This window comes from Pan troglodytes, chromosome 15 (assembly GCF_028858775.2).
Source record: "Pan troglodytes isolate AG18354 chromosome 15, NHGRI_mPanTro3-v2.0_pri, whole genome shotgun sequence".
NCBI lineage: Eukaryota > Metazoa > Chordata > Mammalia > Primates > Hominidae > Pan > Pan troglodytes.
Window position 1 is genome coordinate 33,282,692 of NC_072413.2, and position 22,238 is coordinate 33,304,929.

General features: G+C 41.2%; 2 protein-coding genes and 1 long non-coding RNA gene across 3 annotated transcripts in view; 2 read left to right on the plus strand and 1 right to left on the minus strand.

Moving 5' to 3' along the window:
• Nucleotides 1–15,331, minus strand: part of LOC134808349 (uncharacterized) — a 28,775-nt gene extending 13,444 nt beyond the window's left edge. Inside the window, exons 1-2 of the long non-coding RNA XR_010151087.1 lie at nucleotides 14,312–15,331; nucleotides 2,960–3,075 (exon numbers count right to left, since the gene is read on the minus strand). This is a non-coding gene — a long non-coding RNA (uncharacterized LOC134808349). The remainder of the gene's footprint in view (nucleotides 1–2,959; nucleotides 3,076–14,311) is intronic.
• SRP54 (signal recognition particle 54) overlaps nucleotides 1–22,238 on the plus strand; it is a 99,333-nt gene that overhangs the window by 74,288 nt on the left and 2,807 nt on the right. Inside the window, exon 16 of the mRNA XM_054665677.2 lies at nucleotides 20,579–20,676. Within this exon, the coding sequence (XP_054521652.1) occupies nucleotides 20,579–20,676 (98 nt within the window). The remainder of the gene's footprint in view (nucleotides 1–20,578; nucleotides 20,677–22,238) is intronic.
• FAM177A1 (family with sequence similarity 177 member A1) overlaps nucleotides 1–22,238 on the plus strand; it is a 37,438-nt gene that overhangs the window by 12,393 nt on the left and 2,807 nt on the right. The window contains exons 3-4 of the mRNA XM_510231.8: nucleotides 19,123–19,189; nucleotides 20,579–20,676. Coding sequence (XP_510231.3) covers nucleotides 19,123–19,189; nucleotides 20,579–20,676 — 165 coding nt within the window. The remainder of the gene's footprint in view (nucleotides 1–19,122; nucleotides 19,190–20,578; nucleotides 20,677–22,238) is intronic.

The following is a 22,238-nucleotide window of genomic DNA, read 5'->3' on the forward strand; positions in this document are numbered from 1 at the left end:
CAGTCTAGGTGACAGAGTAAGACCTTGCCTCAGAAAAAAAAGGAAAAAAAAAATCTGTTTTGTGTGCTACTGATATTGCCATGTGAGCTTTTTTTTTCTTCTTTTTTTTTGGGACGGAGTCACTCTGTCGCCCAGGCTGGAGTGCAGTGGCATGATCTCGGCTCACTGCAAGCTCCGCCTCCCGGGTTCACGCCATTCTCCTGCCTCAGCCTCCCGAGTAGCTGGGATTACAGGTGCGTGCCACCACACCCAGCTAATTTTTTGTATTTTTAGTATTCACCATGTTAGCCAGAATGGTCTCAATCTCCTGACCTTGTGATCCACCTGCCTCGGCCTCCCAAAATGCTGGGATTATAGGTGTGAGCCACCACGCCCAGCCAGTGTGAGCTTTTTTATAGTTTGTTTTGTATATCTTCTTCCATCCCTTTTACTGTGAATCTGTTTGTATTTTTTAATCTAAAGTATCTCTTGTAGACAGCATATAGTTGGATCTTGTTTTTTTAATCCAATCTAACAATCTCTGCCCTTTGATTCAGTTGTTAATCCATTCATATTTTATGTTGATTTAGTTGGATTTACATCTGCCATTTTACCTTTTATTTTCTATGTCTCATGTCTTTTTGCTCCTTTCTTTTCTACTGTTATCTTTTGGATTAAGTGAATATTTTCCACAGAAGCATTTACATTTCTTTTTTTTTTTTTTTTTTTGAGACAGAGTCTCGCTCATCGCCAGGCTGGAGTGCAGTGGCGCAATCTCGGCTCACTGCAACCTCTGCCTCCCAGGTTGGGTGATTCTCCTGCCTCAGCCTCCCGAGTAGCTGGGATTACAGATGCACACCACCACATCCTGCTAATTTTTGTATTTTTTAATTTTTGTATTTTAGTAGAGACAGGGTTTCACCATGTTGGTCAGGTTGGTCTCGAACTCTTGACCTTGTGATCCACCCGCCTCAGTCTCCCAAAGTGCTGGGATTACAGGCGTGAGCCACCACACTCCACCAATTTTGTGTTTTTAGTAGAGACAACCAAGCTGGTCTTGAACTCCTAACCTCAAATGATCCACCTTCCTTGGCTTCCCAAAGTGCTGGGATTACAGGCGTGAGCCACTGCGCCTGGCTGTTTTTTTTTGTTTGTTTGTTTTTTTAAGATGGAGTTTCACTCTTGTCGCCCAGGCGGGAGTGCAGTGGCGTGATCTCGGCTCACTGCAACCTCTGCTTCCTGGATTCAGGTGATTCTCCTGCCTCAGCCTCTGGAGTAACTGGGCTTACTGGCACGCACCACCATGCCCGGGCTAATTACTGTATTTTTGGTAGAGACTGGGTTTCACCATGTTGGCCAGGCTGGTCTGGAACTCCTGACCTCATTTGATCCACCTGCCTTGGCCTCCTAAAGTGCTGGGATTACAGGCATGAGCCACTGCGCCTGGCCAGTTTTTGTTTTGTTTTGTTTTTAATAATTTCTGTCTCTTTTTTGGTACTCTCTACTTGATGTGATACTGTTATACCTTCCTTTATTTTTAATTTATTATTTTCTTAGGTCTTCAAACATATTTATAAAAGCTATTTGAATTTTTTTTTTCTGTTAAATCCAGCATCTTGTCAGTCTCACAGGTATTTTTTGTTGCCTGATTTTTTTCCCTATGTATGGGTCATACTTTTCTGTTTCTTTGCATGTCTCATAATTTTTTGTTGGAAACTAGATATTTTAGATTATATATTATGGCAACTCTGGGTACTGCGCCCCCATATCTTGTCATTGTTATTTGCCTGTTTATTTGTTTAGTGACTGCTGTGTTCTTTTAGTGAAGTCTATTCTCCACTCCTATTCTTTCCTGCAAATTAGCTAGCCAATAGTTTAGCCTGTATTTTTATTGAATCTAAGAATCTTCTCCCAGTTACAGTAGTCCCCCCTTTATTTGTAGTTTTGCTTTTTGTGGTTACCCATGGTCAGTTGTGCTCTGAAAATATTAAATGGAAAATTCCAGAAATAAACAATTGATAAATTTTAAGTTGATCACCGTTCTGAGTAGCATCATAAAATCTCATACTGTCACACTTGGTACCTCCTTCATCAGAAGAAGGGTGCATACAGTACAACATGATATTTTGGGAGACCACATTCATATAACTATTATTACAGTGTATTGTGATAATTGTTCTATTATTAGCTATTGTTAATCTCTTATTGTGACTAATCTATAAATTAAAATTTATCATAGGCATGTGTATATAGGAAAAAAACATAGTATAGGGTTCAGTATTATCCGCAGTTTCAGTCACCCATGGGAGGTCTTGGAACACAGCCCCTGCAGATAAAGGGGGACCACTGTACATTTTGCTACAATCTCCAGTGTTTTTGAGAACACCCTTAGCCTTGGACTTTTCTAGGTGTGTTGCAAATGAAGTCAGTTCCTTTGGGAAGAGATTAGGAGTTGTCTGCTTTGTTTCCTGTCCTGGCTGGCTCCCCTACCCCAGCCCCGCCCTTCTGCCTCTCACTCAGGGCAATCTCTGAGCCAAGGTTTTGGAGCTGGGGGTGGGGACAATGGCTCATTTCTGTCTGAATAACACCTTCACTTTAGGAGCTGAGCATTTATGGGAGGTGGGGTCAGTAGCTTTAAGTATTTTTTTTTTTTTTAGTCTTTGTTTTACAAATGTCTATGTTTTTTTCTCATTTTTTTTTTTTTTTTTTATCTCACTCATAGATGGGAATTGAACAATGAGAACACATGGACACAGGAAGGGGAACATCACACTCCGGGGACTGTTGTGGGGTGGGGGGAGGGGGGAGGGACAGCATTAGGAGATATACCTAATGCTAAATGACAAGTTAATGGGTGCAGCACACCAGCATGGCACATGTATACATATGTAACTAACTGGCACATTGTGCACATGTACCCTAAAACTTAAAGTATAATAATATAAAAAAAAAAAAAAAGCTGTAAGTATTTTTGACTTGCCTCTGCTGGCGTAGAACTTGCCTCTGCTGCCTTACGAACTGGGTAAAGGCGATCAGGGCCCTGGTGTTCTCAGTGGTGCCATGCTCAAGGTAGAGCGTCCGTTCTGTGAGGAGAGGCTGGTGGAAGAAGAGAGTCACCCCCTGTTAACCACACTTACCTGGAAATTGGCCTCAGTAATAGATGAGAAGTGCTGGTTAATATTCTGTTCCTCCTGAGAAGAAAACCCAACTGGAAGCTGAGGGGAGGGGGAACCCTGTATTCTTGACTGTACCAGTCTGAAGTGCAGTTTCTGCCTTCCTTTGCTGGGAGGATGCTGAGAGGGAGTGGTCTTAGTTCAGTTACCACAGACGTTTGCTTTTGTTACCAAATTTTCATAGATTTTCTTGAATAGATGTTTATTCATTTATATGCCATTAAGACCATTTCCAGGTGCTTTAAATGTTTATTTTTTAATAAATTTCATCAGTTTTACTGGGAAGTGGGCCCAGAGTTCCTCATGCTGTTATGATAGAGGTCTATATCCACTCTTAAGGTCTTTAATGACCATGTATATAGCATATTCATGTTGGAATTTCCCTGAGTTGTGAAGCCCAATCCAACAGATCCCTGGGTGATAAGAAATCTTCTTATATTTTCTTCACTGAGAGGTACCATGAGATGTCAGAAACTCGGTTTTTAGTTCTGGCTCTGTCCTGTAGTAGTCACCTTGCTTTGACAAAGACTTAACTTTCATTGTAGTTAAAGTTCCATGATTACAAAGAAGAGAGATAACTTGCCTCACCTACCTGTAGTTGTTTTTAAAGATTAAATGAGATAATATCTATGAAAACTCACTGAAAAGTGACTTGGCTGAGCGCAGTGCCTCATGCCTATAATCTTTGCTTTGGAGGGCTGAGGCAAGAGGATTGCTTGAGCCCAGGAATTCAAGGCTGCAGTGAGCCATGATCATGCCACTGTACTCCAGCCCGGGCAACAAAGTGAGACCCTGTCTCAAAAAAAAAAAAAAAAAAGAAAGAAAAGAAAAATATATGGTAGTATTAATTAATAAAGCAAATATAGCAAGTAGCACAAGAAATTTTATTTGCAGTTTGTTTTTTTTTTTACTTGAGGTAATTTTAGAACTCGATTTGAGATTGAAACCCCATAACTTATTTTTTAAATTTTCTCTATAGTTCCTATTTAGTATCATTTAAAAAAAAATAGGTCGGGTGCGGTGGACCACGCCTGTAATCCCAGCACTTTGGGAGGCTGAGGTGGGCGGATGAATGGCAGGAGAATGGCTTGAACCCGGGAGTCGGAGATTGCAGTGAGCCAAGATCGCCACTGCACTCCAGCCCGGCAACAGAGTGAGACTCCATCTCAAAAAAAAAGAAAAGAAAAAAAGATCTAGTTCTATATTCAGATTTTAGTATCATTTTAGAGTTTATAAAATTGATTTATGACTCCAAATTTTAAATATCAATTTTAAAGCTTTAAAATTATATTTTCCCTTTGGGGCCAGGCATGGTGGCTCTTGCCTGTAATCCCAGCACTTTGGGAAGCCAAGGTGGGTGGATCACCTGAGGTCAGGAGTTTGAGACCTGCCTGGCCAACATGGTGAAACCCCGTCTCTACTAAAAAAAAATACAAAAAATTAGCCAGGCATGGGGGCGGGTGCCTGTAATCCCAGCCGCTTGGGAGGCTGAGGCAGGAGAATCGCTTGAACCTGGGAGGTGGAGGTTGCAGTGAGTCAAGATCCCGCCATTGCACTCCAGCCTGGGCAACAAGAGTGAAACGCCATCTCAAAATAAATAAATAAATTTTCTCCATAGTTCCTATTTAGTGTCATTTTCTTTTTGAAATAACAAATCTAGTCCTGCACCCAGATTTAGTATCATTTTAGAGTTTATAAAATTTATTTGTTTTATGATTCCAATTTTGAAATATCAAGTTTAAAGCTTTAAAATTATATTTGTTCTTTTGGGCCACGTTACATGGCTCTCGCCTGTAATCCCAGCACTTTGGGAGGCTGAGGTGGGCAGATCACTTGAGGCCAGGAGTTTGAGACCAGCCTGGCCAACATGGTGAAACCGTGAAACTCCATCTCTACTAAAAATACAAAAATTAGCTGGGCTTGGTGGCACAAGCCTGTAATCCCAGCTACTCGGGAGGCTGAGGCAGGAGAATCGCTTGAATCCAGGAGGCGGAGATTGCAGTGAGCAGAGACCACCCTACTGTGCTCCAGCCTTAACCACAGAGCGAGACTCTGTCTCAAAAAAAAAAAAAAAAAAAAAAAAAATCCCTTTTGGTACTTCATGCCTTTAAGAGTGCAGTGGGCCAGGTGCAGTGGCTCACACCTGTAATCCCAGCACTTTGGGAGGCCAAGGTGGGCAGATCACTGAGGTCAGGAGTTTGAGACCAGCCTGGCCATCATGGGGAAACCTCGTCTCTACTAAAAATACAAAAATTAGCTGGGCGTGGTAGCGTGCACCTGTAATACCAGCTACTCGGGAGGCTGAGGCAGGAGAATCGCTTGAACCTGGGAGATGGAGGTTGCAGTGAGCCGAGATGGAGCGACTGCACTCCAGCCTGGGCAACAGAGCAAGACTTTGTCTTGAAAACAAACAAAAAAGTACAATGATTTTTTTAGGCAATATGAGCTGTTACTGTACTGTTAGTTGGTAGCTTTATGTTATAACTTAGCCTGAAGCTGAGAGAGGACATTTTACTTGAATTCTAAGTAAAATTTTCACAGAAAAACCTAATACAGTTAATGAATAATTTATACTTAGGAAATGTGACTATACATGTTGACTAAATTAACCGAGATAGAATAATAATTAATTAGGTCTTTAGCAAAAAGAGATACAATTTATTTCTCTGATTTTTTTTTTTGAGACGGAATCTTGCTCTGTCGCCCAGGCTGGAGTGCAGTGGCGCCATCTTGACTCACTGCAAGCTCCGCCTCCCGGGTTCACGCCATTCTCCTTGCCTCAGCCTCCCGAGTAGCTGGGACTGCAGGCACCCGCCACCACGACCAGCTAATTTTTTTGTATTTTTAGTAGAGACGGGGTTTCACCGTGTTAGCCAGGATGGTCTCGATCTCCTGACCTCGTGATCCGCCCGCTTCAGCCTCCCAAAGTGCAATCCCAAAGTGTAATCCCAGATTACAGGCGTGAGCCACCGAGCCGGGCCTATTTCTCTGATATTTTTTATAGCTGCCTGAATTGCAAATGACTTCATCTGGTTAATTTTTTATGTACGCTCATGTTAATATTAGTCTGTCACCATATTTTTTTTGTTGTTTTTTAATGCTGTAGCTTAATGTAGAATTACATTCATAAAGTAAACTTGCTGGTGGTTTTATTTCCCTTAAATAACTATAATATTTTTGGAGGGAAACTTTTTTTTTTTTTTTTTTTGAGACGGAGTCTCTCTCTCTCGCCCAGGCTGGAGTGCGGTGGTGCGATCTTGGCTCACTGCAAGCTCTGCCTTGGAGGGAAACTTTAAATATTAATAGAATACATTATGGTTTAATATATTAAACCATAATGTATTCAGCCACTCAGGAGATTTTTCCATTGAATCTTTTTTTTTTTTTTTTTGCCAGACAACATTCTCATTTCTGTTCAGAAAAGATTTTTAAAGCTTAGAACTAACCAAAGACTTCCACCTGAATAGTTTTTTTCAATTTTTCTCTGATAAGATAAGCCATCTTAAATGCCATTTAGGGAAGTTGCCAACTGAGTATTTGTTTACTTTTTGAATCCTTTTATATAGACAGAATGGTGCTCAGGCAGAATATTCTTTAAATAAAAATGTGTTACCTGCTGTGCATTTCCTTCAACTTCCACCAGCAATAGATGGCTGTTAATTTTGTTTTTCATTAATGTAGACTTTGTTTTAAAAGGTATAAGAAGCAATTTTTTTTTTTTTTTTTTTTTGAGACAGTCACCCTGTCGCTCAGGCTGGAGTGCAGTGGTACGACCTCGGCTCACTGCAACCTCCACCTCCCAGGGTCAAATGATTCTCCTGTCTCAGCTTCCCGAGTAGCTGGGATTATAGGTACCTGCCACCATGCCCAGCTAATTTTTGTGTTTTTAGTAGAGACAGGATTTCACCATCTTGGCCAGACTGGTCAACAGGAGTTGGCCAGACTCCTGACCTCGTAATCCACCCACCTTGGCCTCCCAAAGTGCTGAGATTATAGGTGTGAGCCACTGCACCCTGCCTAGAAACAAAGTATTAAAGCCATTGTCTGATAATATGAAAATCGTAGGAATTCTAATCCTTTTTTTTAAATTTTTTTCTTTTTGAGACAAGGTCTTCCTCTGTTGCCCAGGCTGTAGTAAAGTGGCATGATGATGGCTCACTGTAGCCTTGACCTCCTGGGCTCAAACGATCTTTCCACCTCAGCCTCCTAAGTAGCTGAGACTACAGATATAGGCCACCACACCTGTCTAATTTTTAAAATTTTGTGTAGAGATAAGGTCTCATTATGTTGCCCAGGCTGGTCTTGGGCTCCTCGGCTCAAATGATCCTCCTATTTTGGCCTCCCAAAGTGCTGGGATTACAAGCATGAGTTCCTGGCCTCAAATCCATTTTTCTTGTGTTGTTTAAAGTAGTAAAAGAGCATCTTTTTTTTTTTTTTTTGAGACAGAGTGTCACTCTGTTGCCCAGGCTGGAGTGCAGTGGCGTAATCTCGGCTCACTGCAACCTCCGCCCTTGGGATCAAGCAATTCTCCTGCCTCAGTCTCCCTTCTAGCTGGGATTACAGGTGTGCGCTACCACTCCTGGCTAATTTTTGTATTTTTAGTAGAGACGAGGTTTCACCATGATGGCTAGGCTGGTCTCAAACTCCTGACCTCAAGTGATCTGCCCGCCTCAGCCTCCCAAAGTGCTGGGATTACAGGCGTGAGCCACCGCGCCTGGCCATAAAAGAGCATCTTGATGCCAACTTCATGTATATATTTAAATGCCATTGTTATAGTTAATGGAATGTATACATAATAGAGGCTTTTGAATCTTCAATCTTTTTTTTTGAGACGGAGTTTTGCTCTTGCCCAGGCTGGAGCGCAATGGCACGATCTCAGCTCACCGCAACCTCTGCCTCCCGGGTTAAAGCGATTCTCCTATCTCAGCCTCCCTTGTAGCTGGGATTACAGGCATGCACCACCACGCCTGGTTAATTATGTATTTTTATAGGGACGGGGTTTCTCCATGTTGGTCAGGCTCGTCTCAAACTCCCGACCTCAGGTGATCTGCCCACCCTGGCCTCCCAAAGTTCTGGGATTACAGGCATGAGCTACCATGCCCAGCCCATTTTTCTGTTTTTATTAAACATATTTATTGCCTCAAGTACTTACCATTTATTCTTCCTAACTGTAACATTGAGCTCTTTGTCCAACATCTCCCCATTTCCCCTTAACCCCCAGCCTCTGGTAACCACCATTGTGCTCTCTGTTTCTATGAGTTCAGTTTTGGATTCCACATAAAAGTGAAAACGTGGTATTATGCCTCTCTGTGCCTGGGTTATTTCAGTAGCATAATGTCCTCCAGGTTCATCCATGTTGCACAAATGACAGAATTCCCTATTTTTAAAGGCTGAATTGTACTTCATTTTGTATATATGTCACATTTTCTTTATCTATTCATCTGATATGGACACCTAGGTTGGTTCCATAATGTGGCCATTGTGAATAATGATGTAATAAACATGGGAGTGCAGCTATCTCTTTGATATACTGATTCCAGTTCCTTTCAATATATATTCAGAAATTGAATTGCTGGATTATATAGTAATTCTGTTTTTAATTTTTTGAGGAACCTTCATCCTGTTTTCCAAAATGGCTGTACTGATTTGCATTCCCACCAAGTGCACCTGGGTTCCCTTTTCTCTACATCCTTGCCAACATTTGTTATCTTTTATCTTTTTGATAATATCCATTTTGACAGGTATGTGGTGATATCTCATTGTGATTTTAATTTGCCTTTCCTTAATGATTAGTGATGTTGAACATTTTTTCATATATCTGTTGACTATTCATATGCCTTCTCTTGAGAAGTATCTGTTCAGGTCCTTAGCCTAGTTTTTAATTAGGTTGTTTTTTTGCTTTTGAGTTGTTTAAGTTCTTTACATATTTTGGATATTAACCCCTTATCAAATGTATGGCTTGCAAGTATTTTCTCCCAATCCATGGGTTGTCACTTCACTGTGTTGATTGTTTCTTTTACTGTGCAGAAGCTTTTTATTTTGATGTAATCCCATTAGTCTGGTTTTGGTTTTGTTGCCTGAGCTTTTGGGGTCAAATCCAAAAAAGTATTGCCCAGACCAATGTTATGTAGTTTTCCCTTATGTTTTCTTCTAGTAGTTTTACATGGATAATTTTTCCAATATGTATTTCAGAATCTCCATCGGTGGCAGTAAATAGGTTTTTTATTGTGTAAGTAGAAAATCTTTTACATGGTGGAGAATGTTAACAGATGATTGGTATCTTAATGTTAGAGCATTTTGATAGCAGGTAACCATAAAACTACTTCTAATCACCATATCCTTTCTTGTGTTTGTGGACTAGGCATCATGTGAAGTTTCTGTTTGCTCCTATAGATTTACTCTCTACTCGTCTGCATGTTGCATTGTACTTTGGCATGTGTGCACTGTATTAGTAGAGTCCTTTGTCCTCTGGCTTTTTATTGAGTTTAGCCAATGTGAACCACCGGCAGGAAATTAGAGGGCAGGGAATAAAATGAGGTTGTGTTATTTACTCTTCACCATTCTGATTCTGGGATTCCTTCCTTATTATATGCCATAGGTAACTGGATTTTCTACTAAGGCCACAGCTACTATTGGGAAGCCTTCTCCATTTGGGTATTCTCCCGGGGTTCCCAGTAACTGCTCTCTCTTTTTACCCCTTCAGATATTGGGTTTGTGATAGCCCATTTTGTGCTGCTATAACGGAATACCACAGACTGGGTAATTAATAAAGAACAGAACTTCATTGGCTTACAGTTGTGGAGGCTGGGAAGTCCAAGATTGAGCGACTGGCATCTGGCAAGGGCCTTCTTGCTGCATCATTGAATGTAGCAGAAGGCAAGAGGGTGAGAGAGAGACAGAGAGAGAAGGGGCCAGAGCTCATGATTTTATAACAAATCCACTTCCATAATAATGGCATTAATCCATTCATGATGCTGGAGCTGTCATGGCATAATCACTGCTCGTTCAGTCCCAGCTCCCAACACTGTTATATTGTTTCCAACACACGTTTTTTAGGGGACACATTTAAACAACAGCAGGGATATTAATGGTTTTCTCAGTGCTATTAGCTCTGGGGTACTATTCTGTTCATTGTTGGAAACCTTGTCCGCATCTTTGTAGATAATACCTCTGCCTCCCGGGTTCAAGCGATTCTCCTGCCTCAGCCTCCCAAGTAGCTGGGATTACAGGCATGTGCCACCATGCCCGGCTAATTTTGTATTTTTAGTAGAGACGGGGTTTTGCCATGTTGGTCAGGCTGGTCTCGAACTCCCAACCTGAGGTGATCCGCCTGCCTCGGCCTCCCAAAGTGCTGGGATTACAGGCATGAGCCACCGTGCCCGGCCCCATTGGAGTACTTTTTAACAACTGAAGATAAACCTGGCTTCACTTAATGTTAAGAGCAGACTTTCAATTTTCTGTTTCCTCTTAATACATCATAAATATGATAAGACAAAGGAATTTTGAAAAGGTCCTGTATTTCCATAGTACATTTGTAAAACAGACTCAATTTTTAAAACCCTGACATTTAAGATAAAGATTTAAGATTAATACTCCTGGCATATGATACTAATAGAGCATAAGAAGTGGAGACCTATGCTAGATGTGGTGGCTCACACCTGTAATCCCAGCATTTTGGGAGGCCGAGGCGGATAGATCACGAAGTCAGGAGTTCAAGATCAGCCTTGCCAAGATGGTGAAACCCCGTCTTTACTAAAAATACAAAAATTAGCTGGGCGTGGTGGTGGGCGCCTGTAATCCCAGCTACTCGGGGGGCTAAGGCAGAGAATTGCTTGAACCTGGGAGGTGGAGGTTGCAGTGAGCCAAGATCGCACCACTGCACTCCAGCCTGGGCGACAGAGTGAGACTCTGTCTCAAAAAAAAAAAAGAAGTGAAGACCTAGATCTTTTTATAATCTTATAGTAACTCACTTCAATTTTACCTTAGATGTACCTTAAGAATAAACATATTTTCTCTAATTCTCTTACACATTAATTTAGTTTCAGTTAATATTCCTCAAATATGTGTATATTCGTATAAGTCTATATATATTTTAAAAATATTGTTATAGGCGGCCGGGCATGGTGGCTCACACCTGTAATCCCAGCACTTTGGGAGGCCAAGGTGGGCAGATCACGAGGTCAGGAGATCGAGACCATCCTGGCTAACATGGTGAAACCCCGTCTCTACTAAAAATACAAAAAATTAGCTGGGTGTGGTGGCATGCACCTGTAGTCCCAGCTACTTGGGAGGCTGAGGCAGGAGAATTGCTTGAATCCGGGAGGCTGAGGTTGCAGCGAGGCAAGATCGTGCCACTGCACTCCAGCCTGGACGACAGAGCGAGACTCCGACGCAAAGAAAAAAAAAATATTGTTATAGGCCAGACACGGTGGCTCATGCCTGTAATCCCAGCACTTTCGGAGGCTGAGGCGGGTGGATCACGAGGTCAGGAGATCGAGATCATCCTGGCCAACATGGTGCAACCCCATCTCTACTAAAAATACAAAAATTAGCCAGGCGTGGTGGCACGCGCCTGTAGTCCCAGCTACTCAGGAGGCTGAGGCAGGAGAATCGCTTGAACCCAGGAGGCGGAGGTTGTAGTGAGCCAAGATCGCGCCACTGCACTCCAGCCTGGGCGACAGAGCGAGACTCCGTCTCAAAAAAAATAAAAAATAAAATAAAAAAATAAATGGATTGAGTGATGCTTTTCTAATATAGTCAAAACTAAAAATTATCTGGTCTCATTTTTTGCCTCAATTTTTTTTTTTTTTTTTTTTGAGACGGAGTTTCACTCTTGTTGCCCAGGCTGGAGTGCAATGGCAAAGTCTCAGCTCACTGCAACCTCCGCCTCCCAGGTTCAAGGGCTTCTCCTGCCTCAGCCTCCCAAGTAGCTGGGATTACAAGCATGAACCACCATGCCCGGCTAATTTTGTATTTTTAGTAGAGATGGGGTTTCTCCATGTTGGTCAGGCTGGTGTCGAACTCCTGACCTCAGGTGATCCGCCTGCCTCGGCCTCCCAAACTGCTGGGATTACGGACATGAACTGCTGCGCCCAGCCACCTCAAATTTTACAAAAAGGAAAAGGGTAATATATTGAAGTGGAGATACAAGTTTTTTTTTTTTTTTTTTTTTTTGAGACAGAGTCTCCCTCTGTTGCGCGGGCTGGAGTGCGGTGGCACAATCTCAGCTCACTGCAACCTCCACCTCCCGGGTTCAAGCGATTCTCCTGCTTCAGTCTCCTGAGTAGCTGGGATTACAGGCACATGCTACCACACCTGGCTAATTTTTGTATTTTTGGTAGAGACAGGGTTTCACCATGTTGGTCAGGCTGGTCTCGAACTCCTGACCTTGTTATCTGCCCACCTTGGCCTCCCAAAGTGCTGGGATTACAGGCGTGAGCCACCACACCCGGTGGAGCTACAAGTTAATGGACAATCACATACATTGCTACTGCATATTTATTGGCAAATTTTCTAGTGTGAAGTTTTGCAATGTGAATGAAGAGCTTCCTAAATGATTATATTTTTGGCCTAGTTAATTCCACCTTTAGGAATTTAAGCAGATTAAGTAAATAGGCTTAATATTATATTAATATGATATAATACATGTGGAAAAATAGGATAGAGAAAATATGTAAGGGACAACAATGTTGTAAAAATAAGTGTATGCTCAGGAAAAGACTGGAAAGATACCCTGATATTTGGATAATTATTTCTAGGTGGTGGAAAATGGGTAAATTACATTTTTCTTATATTGACCTCCATTTTCTTTCTTTCTTTTTTTTTTTTTTTTGAGACGGAGTCTTGCTCTGTTGCCCATGCTGGAGTGCAGTGGTGCGATCTCAGCTCACTGCAAGCTCCGCCTCCCAGGTTCACGCCATTCTCCTGCCTCAGCCTCCTGAGTAGCTGGGACTACAGGCACCTGCCACCACGCCCGGCTGATTTTTTGTATTTTTTTGTAGAGACAGGGTTTCACCGTGTTAGCCAGGATGGTCTCGATCTCTTGACCTCGTGATCCACCCGCCTCGGCCTCCCAAAGTGCTGGGATTACAGGCGTGAGCCACTGCACCCGGCCGACCTCCATTTTCTAAGTGTTCTACAACAAATAAATATGACTTTTATAATCTGAAAATAAATTGTTTTAATAAGAAGAGGTAGTAGGTCTTAATAGGGAAGGAAGAGATACTTATATTTTTGGAGGAAAAATGAATCATTTTGAGTTTTAGCACTATATACAAGAAGTCTTGAAGACACAAGATCTTGTCCCAGTTTTGCTATTACTGGGATAGCTTAGGTGGTGGAATTCTGGCATAGACTCTATCTACTTCTTTTTTTTGATTCAATCAAGTCAATGTTCAAACAAAGGGCCCTATATATTCATTCTGTATAGTTGTGTGGGATGATGATAAATGTTATTCAGGAATTATTAACCTGTTTTTCAGCTCTGGAGCAGATTTGATTCTTTGGTAGTCATAGCTTGGATATTATCAATTATTCTCGCCAGAAACAACCCCAGGAGAATTGGTCCACTGAGAAACATATTTACAGTTGAACCTTGAACAATGTGAAGTTTAGGGGTGTGACCCCCAACTACCCTGCACAGTTGAAAATCTGCATATAACTTTTTATCCCCCCCAAACTAAATTGCTAATAGCCTAGTGTTGACTGGAAGCCTTACCTAGAGCATAAAGTCAATTAACACATATTTCTTATGTCATATGTATTATATGCTATATTCTTACAATAAAGTAAGCTATAGAAAAGAAAATGTTGGCTGGGCATGGTGGCTCATGCCTGTAATCCCAGCACTTTGGGAGGCTCAGGTGGGCAGATCACAAGGTCAGGAGTTCGAGACCAGCGTGGCCAATATAGTGAAACCCCGTCTCTACTAAAAATACAAAAATTAGCTGGATGTGGTGTTGGGCACCTGTAGTCCCAGCTACTCGGGAGGCTGAGGCAGGAGAATCACTTGAACCCGGGAGGCGGAGGTTGCAGTGAGCCCAGACCGCACCATTGCACTCCAGCCTGGGTGACAAAGAAAAGATAAAAGAAAGGAAAGGAGAAAGGAAAGGAAAGGAAAAAGGGTTAAGAAAATTATAAGGAAGAGAAAATATATTTACTATTCATTAAGTGGGAAGTGGATCATCATCATAAGTCTTCTTCCTCATTGTCTTCACATTGAGTAGGCTGAGGAGGAAGAGGAGGGGTTGGTCTTGCTGTGTTAGGCATGGCAGGAGGTGGAAGGGGAGGCAAGAGAGAAAGGCGTACTTGCTGTGACTTCATGGAAATACGTAGTAATTTCTGTCTGACTGTTTTACTTTTTTATGTCTCTAAAAATTGTTTTATGTGGTAACAGTTCTTTTCCCACCATTTGCTTTAGTTTCATTGCCTGTATAGAAGGGTCCATGTTGTAAAAGAAGTCAAGTAGTCTTGAAAAATCGGAGCCCTTCTGCCAGATTGTCTAATGTCAGTTTCTTTTCTGGCATTGCTGCTTTTACATCTTCTTCATTATCTGGCAGTGGTTTGGAGGCACTCATCTCTATCAAGCCATTTTCTGTTAATATCTCTGGTGTTGTGTCTGTTAGCTCTTGAATTTCTCCAAGATCCAAATTTTGAAATGCTCCACCCTCCACCCCACCTTTCTTTTCATATCTACCATATCTTTCATGATTTCATTGATTGGCTCTGTCGTAAATCCTGTGAAGATGTGCACAACACTTGGACACAGTTTTCTTCAGCAGAAATTTGTTTCGTGTTGATGTCTTTCACAGCTTTTTCTATAACAATGGCATCTTCAGTGGTGTAATCCTTCCAGACTTTCATGATGTTTTCTTTATCAGGGTTCTCTTCTTCTTCTTCTTCTTCTTTTTTTTTTTTTTGAGACGGAGTCTCGCTGTCACCCAGGCTGGAGTGCAGTGGCATGATCTTGGCTCACTGCAACCTCCATCTCCTGGGTTCAAGCAATTCTCCTGCCTCAGCCTCCCAAGTAGCTGGACTACAGGTGCACGCTGCCATGCCCAGCTAATATTTTGTATTTTAGTAAAGACAGGGTTTCACCATGTTGCCCAGGCTGGTCGCAAAATCCTGAGCTCAGGTAATCTGCCCGCCTCAGCCTCCTGAAGTACTGGGATTATAGGCGTAAGCCACCACACCTGCCCAGGGTTCTCTTCTATGGCATCAACAATGCTTTCCATAGAGTACTGTGTGTAATGAGCCTTAAAGGTCCTTATGACCCCTGATCCAGAGGCTGAACTAGAGATGTTGTGTTTGGGGGCAAGTACAACACTTTGACACCTTCAGTGTTGAACTTGTGGGGTTCTGGGTGGCCAGGAGCATTGTCCAATAACAAAAGAATTTTAAAAGGCAGTCCCTTATTAACAGAATACTTCCTGACTTCAGGGACAAAGCATTGATGGAACCAATCCAGGAAAAGGGTTCTTGTTGTCTAGGCCTTGTTGTACAGACAAAAGACTGGTAGCTGGTGTTTATCTTTTTCCTTTAAGGCTTGGGGGCTAGCAGCTTTATAGATAAGGGCAGTCCTAATCATAAACCGGACTGCATTTGTACAAAATAGTAGAGTTAGCCTATCCCTTTCTGCCTTGAATCCTGGTGCTTGCTTCTCTTCCTTACTAATAAATGTCTTTTGTGGCATGTTTTTTCAGAATAGGGCACTTTGATCTCCACTAAAAACCTGTTCTGATAGATATCCTTTCTTCTCAATGATTTTCCTAATGATGTGTGGGAACTCATCTGCTATCTTTTGTTTGGCAGAAGCTGCTTCTCTTGTTTTGTTGACATTTTTAAAGCCAAACTTCTTTCTAAAATTATCAAGCCATCCTTTGCTGGCATTAAATTCTCCAGCTTTAGATACTTTATTAGGGTTCTCCAGAGGGACAGAACTAATAGAATATATGTATATATGAAAGGGAGTTTATTTATTTATTTTTTGTGAGACAGGGTCTCCCTCTGTTGCCCAGGCTGGAGTGCAGTGGTGCAGTCTTGGCTCACTGCAACCTCCGCCTCCCGGGTTCAAACGATTCTCCCGTCTCAGTCTCCTGAGTAGCTGGGATCACAGGCGTGTGCCACTACAGCCCAGCTAAGTTTTGTATTTTTATTTATTTTATTTATTTAGAGATGGAGTCTTGCTCTGTTGCTCAGGCTGGAGTGCAGGGGCTCAATCTCGGCTCACTGCAACCTCCGCGTCCCAGATTCAAGCGATTCTCCTGTCTCAGCTTCCCTAGAAGCTGGGATTACAGGTGCACGCCACCATGCCTGGCTAATTTTTGTATTTTGAGTAGAGACGGGGTTTCTCCATGTTGGTCAGGCTGGTCTTGAGCTCCTGACCTCAGGTGATCCACCCGCCTCAGCCTCCCAAAGTGCTGGGATTACAGACGTGAGCCACTGCGCCCCGCCCCATCCACTCAGTCTTAACAGATATTCTTGTGTTTGCCTTTTTAATGCCCTTTTAATCATTAGTATATATAAGAAGATTATGGACAAGTTTTTCTCTTTCTCCCCTCCTTGGAAGCCATATTAAAACAACTATTGCCCAGATGCAGTGGCTTACCCCTGTAATCCCAGCACTTTGGGAGGCTGAGGTGGGTGGATCACATGGAGCCGGAATTTGAGACCAGCCTGGCCAACATGGCGAAACCTTATCTATACTAAAAATACAAAAATTCGTGCTATTGGTGCACGTTTGTAATCCCAGCTACTCGTGAGGGTGAAGCACAAGAGTCACTTGAACCCAGGAGGCAGAGGTTGCATTGAGCTGAGATTGTGCCACTGCGTTCTAGCATGGGTGACAGAGTGAGACTCTGTCTTAAAAAAAAACTCCAGAAAACAATTATTAATGCATTTGATTCCTTGAAGGCTTTATACTATGTTTTCTTTGGATAAACGTATTGGTACAATGAAGCATGCCTTTATCACTGGCTTCATCTAGAGAGGCAGATAACATCTGTTTGGCAAGCTTCACAAAATTCATTTGGAATTACAGAACCAAGATTAACTACGTAGGTGTGCATTGTGGATTGCATTCTGCCAGTGGCCCTGGCTTACCAAATATGCACTGAACTTGTCTTGGGTTCTATGGTCTAGTCCTTTTTTAAGACTTAAAGAAGGGATCCAGTTTCAGCTTTCTACCTATGGCTAGCCGGTTTTCCCAGCACCGTTTATTAAATAGGGAATCCTTTCCCCATTTCTTGTTTTTGTCAAGTTTGCTACAAAAATTAACTCAAGATGGATTAAAGACTTTAATGTTAGACCTAAAACCATAAAAACCCTAGAAGAAAACCTAGGCAATACCATTCAGGACATAGGCATGGGCAAGGACTTCATGACTAAAACACCAAAAGCAATGGCAACAAAAGCCAAAATTGACAAATGGGATCTAATTAAACTAAAGAGCTTCTGCACAGCAAAAGAAACTACCATCAGAGTGAACAGGCAACCTACAGAATGGGAGAAAATTTTTACAATCTACTAATCTGACAAAGGGCTAATATCCAGAATCTACAATGAACTCAAACAAATTTACAAGAAAAAATCAAACAACACCATCAAAAAGTGGGCAAAGGATATGAACAGACACTTCTCAAAAGAAGACATTTATTCAGCCAACAGACACATGAAAAAATGCTCATCATCACTGGCCATCAGAGAAATGCAAATCAAAATCACATACCATCTCACACCAGTTAGATTGGTGATCATTAAAAAGTCAGGAAACAACAGGTGCTGGAGAGGATGTGGAGAAATAGGAACACTTTTATACTGTTGGTGGGAGTGTAAACTAGTTCAACCATTGTGGAAGACAGTGTGGCGATTCCTCAAGGATCTAGAACCAGAAATACCATTTGACTCAGCCATCCCATTACTGGGTATATACCCAAAGGATTATAAATCATGTTGCTATAAAGACACATACACATGTATGTTTATTGCAGCACTATTCACAATAGCAAAGACTTGGAACCAACCCAAATGTCCATCAATGACATTTAAGAAAATGTGGCACATATACACCATGGAATACTACGCAGCCATAAAAAAGGATGAGTTCATGTCCTTTGTAAGGACATGGATGAAGCTGGAAACCATCATTCTGAGCAAACTATTGCAAGGACAGAAAACCAAACACCGCATGTTCTCACTCTTAGGTGGGAATTGAACAATGAGAACACTTGGACACAGGAAGGGGAACATCACACACTGGGGCCTGTCGTGGGGTGGGGGGAGTGGGGAGGGATAGCATTAGGAGATATACCTAATGTAAATGACGAGTTAACGGGTGCAGCACACCAACATGGCACATGTATACATATGTAACAAACCTGCATGTTGTGCACAGGTACCCTAGAACTTAAAGTATAATAATAATAATAAAAAAAGACTTAAAGAAACAAAACTTATCTTGCCACTTATTTGTCCCTTATTTTCCCACCATTAAAAGCTCATTTGATGTTCCCTTACATATCCTGCTTAATTTCTCTGAACCTTAATTTCCCTGCTATAGCATAAGTATGTCAGATGGCATCCTTAAGTTTCTTTCTATTGACTGAACACCCCCTCTGATGTTGTGTTTATAAATAGTGGAGACAAAAATGCAGCAAGACAGGAGAAAGGAAAGCTCTGGATTGTCAACTCATAAAATAATCCAGACTGCGATTACCAACTCCATTTCAGCGGCTGCATCTTTTTTTGATTCTTCTATGGGCTTAAGGTGGTGGTAGTTATATGGGTGAATGTAAAATATCTTTGTGGAATTTTAACTCTAAAGATTTTAAATTGTTGATTGGATTGCAGTCTCTTTGTAGTACTGCCTATAGAATATTCTCGGTGCCTAGCAAGTATTTGACTACTTCATTCTGGCCTAAATATATGGAATGAATTTAGGTATGAATGTTGCTAACATGATTTCTTGTTGCAGACAAAACTTACCTGGGGCCCCTACTTATGGTTTTACATGCTTCGGGCTGCTACATCAACTCTCTCAGGTATTGCTTTTCTGCTTGAATATTGTATAATTGCTGTAACATGCTTCAGCAACAGGAACTTTGCTAAATAGGATGTTTCCAAACTGAAGGAGAAACAATAGGGAGTTAATCACTGTCCTCAAGAGCTAGCTAGCATTGGGAGATAGTAACCTAACTTGTACTTCACATTAAAACATTCTTCAGCTTCCAATATAGTTTATTTTTTGAGGAATGAAAAATGACTGTGTTAGTTTAGATATGGTTTTCAAGTTCTTAAACCCTTTCTCTTAACAGCTATTTTGCTGCTTTGTCATTTGGTTTCCAATTGATAACATTCTCAGTCTGTCTCACTGCTTATTCTAAAGCCTGTATTATAGTTAATTTCTATTTCTATTTCATTAATATTCCATTTCTTAAATTGAGATGTGACTAAGTCATATTTGAAGGAAATGAATTATCAACTTATAACTTAATAATGCTAATTTAAAATATAGGTTTTAAATTATGAAGCTTTCTTCTGCTTCCATTTTTAACTCCCTCATAGCTTTTTATCACTTTCTGCATTTTATTAGAGCTAATTGTGAATAGTAATTGATTCAACAAACATTTACTGAGCACTGAATATATGCTAGACAGGTTGGTGTAATGGAAAGAGCATGAGCTTGAGATTCAGACCTAGCTTTGAACTTTGGATCTGCTTTATCAGTTTGGGTTAAGTTCTTTAACCTCTCTACGCCTAACCTTTCACAGTACCTGGCATATGGTAGGCACTCAGTGAATATTATACTACAAGCCATTCCCCTCCTCCAGCCCAGTGATATCCCAGCTTTCTGAGTATACATTTTTCTTTTTTGAGACAGAGTCTTGCTCTTTCATCAAGGCTGGAGTGCAGTGGTGTGATCTTGTCTCACCATAACCTCCACCTCCCAGTTTCAAGCTATTCTCCTGCCTCAGCCTTGTGAGTAGCTGGGATTACAGGCGCCCACCACCATGCCCAGCTAATTTTTGTATTTTTAGTAGAGATGAGGTTTCATCATGTTGTTCAAGCTGGTCTTGAAGTCCTGACCTCATGTGATTTGCCTGCCTCAGCCTCCCAAAGTGCTGGGATTATAGACATGAGCCGCCATGCCTGGCAGTATACACTTTTCTTAAAGACATAGACATATAACAGATACACCTAGTGATAAGTGTTCTAATACAGACATGAAAAGACTTGTTTGGAGTTTTGAAGCCACCGGTACTTCTTGAAGAAAATCAGGGAAGATATACAGAAGAGAGATCTATTAGGTTTTTATAATCTCCTTGAGAGCAGGAACAGTAACTCTTGTATTCCTACAGTGTCTTACACATAGAAAGTGCTCAAGAAATGTTTATAGAATTATATAAGTCTTTTAACTTTTGTATCTTCAGTGTGTGACTTCCTTGGAGAGAAGATTGCATCTGTTTTGGGTATCAGCACCCCAAAGTACCAATATGCCATTGATGAATATTATCGGATGAAGAAGGAGGTATGCCTCCTTTTTACATTTTCTTGATTCAGTTTGGTTTGCTATGGACTTGATGGGTTGCATAATGAGCCTATGTATTTTCTAACTGCCCAACATGTAGCTCTCTTATGCTAGGCATTTCATTCTAGAATCATTAATTTCTTTTATCAAAGTAACATACATTTTGGAATTCCTTAAAACTGGAATTTTCCTATGATCTGTGTGCAAAACTAAGCTAGATTTCATTGTCTTAGTGGTATGTGAGATGCCTTATATACATTATTTAATCTTCACATGCCTCTCTTTGGATTATCATTCTAATTCTAAGATGAAGAAACAAGATACTTAGAGCACATGGACTGGATATAGGAAAAGTGGAGTGGGTTTGGCACAGATAAAAATTTAAGTACAAGAAATGTGTATGTGCCAGGTGTTAATGCACAAAAATTTGAGGGCAGTTTAAAAGTAGTGAGGTCTTAAGGTGAGAGTGAAGTGAATTTTGTCTTAAAAAATAAAAGCCTTTAGTGCTTAAGAGCATGGGCTCAAGAACCAAAGGGCTTGAATTCAAAATCTGTTCTACCACTTAAAACTTTGTAACCTTGGACAGAACACTTAACCCCTCTATAAGCCTCAATCTCCTCATCTTTGTAATAAGGAGAATTGCAGCATCCATGCTCGGGGGCTGCTCTACAGATTAAATACATTAATATATAAAATGTTTAGAACAGCACCTAGTGAGCACAACAAATATTGGCATCTGCTATTCTTCAAGCAAATAGAGGGCAGCAATTCAGGTAAAGCTAGAATGTAGAGGCATGAAGGTACATTGTTATGGTTGGGGAAATGGCAAAAATATAATAGTTTATTGTCACTGGAGCATAAGGTACAATGTGGGAGTGACTGGACATGAACCTGGAAAGGTCAGCTGACTTAATATTTGTCATATGGTTTCAAACCTGTTTTATGAACAAATAAGTATTTCTTAACACTGTAAGCCTTGCTTAGAGCCTCATTACCTCATCTGGACTATTATACTAGCCTCCTAAATGGTCTCTCTCTATTCTCAAGCAAGCCCCAGAGTAATCTTCTGGGGTTACTCACTGTGTACTGACTACCCGTTCTGCAGGGTCCAATACAAATGCCACCTACTCAATGAATTTAGTAGTTCTGCAACTAGAAATTATTTACCCTTTCAAAATCTCTACATCTGTCATAATACTGTTTTTACATGTCTTAACTTCCCTACTAAGTTGTAAACTTCTTGAGGGTAGGTGCTGCCTTATCTATGTATTTGATGCTTATGGGAAAACTAACTATGCTATATATCATGTAGTAAATGAACCAACCTATTCAACCGAATAGACTTACACCCTACAATTGAAGTGATACAGTTGAAGCTAACTTTTTATTTATTTAGCTTAGACTTAATCTGAAAGAAATAAAGTCCTTGTCAAAGTTAATTCAGGTCTCATCTACGTGATGTAGTGCTGGACCCTGTTTTAAAAAGTAACCTCTTTTGGGCTGAGCGTGGTGGCTTATGCCTGTAATCCCAACACTTTGGGAGGCCGAGGTGGGTGGATCAC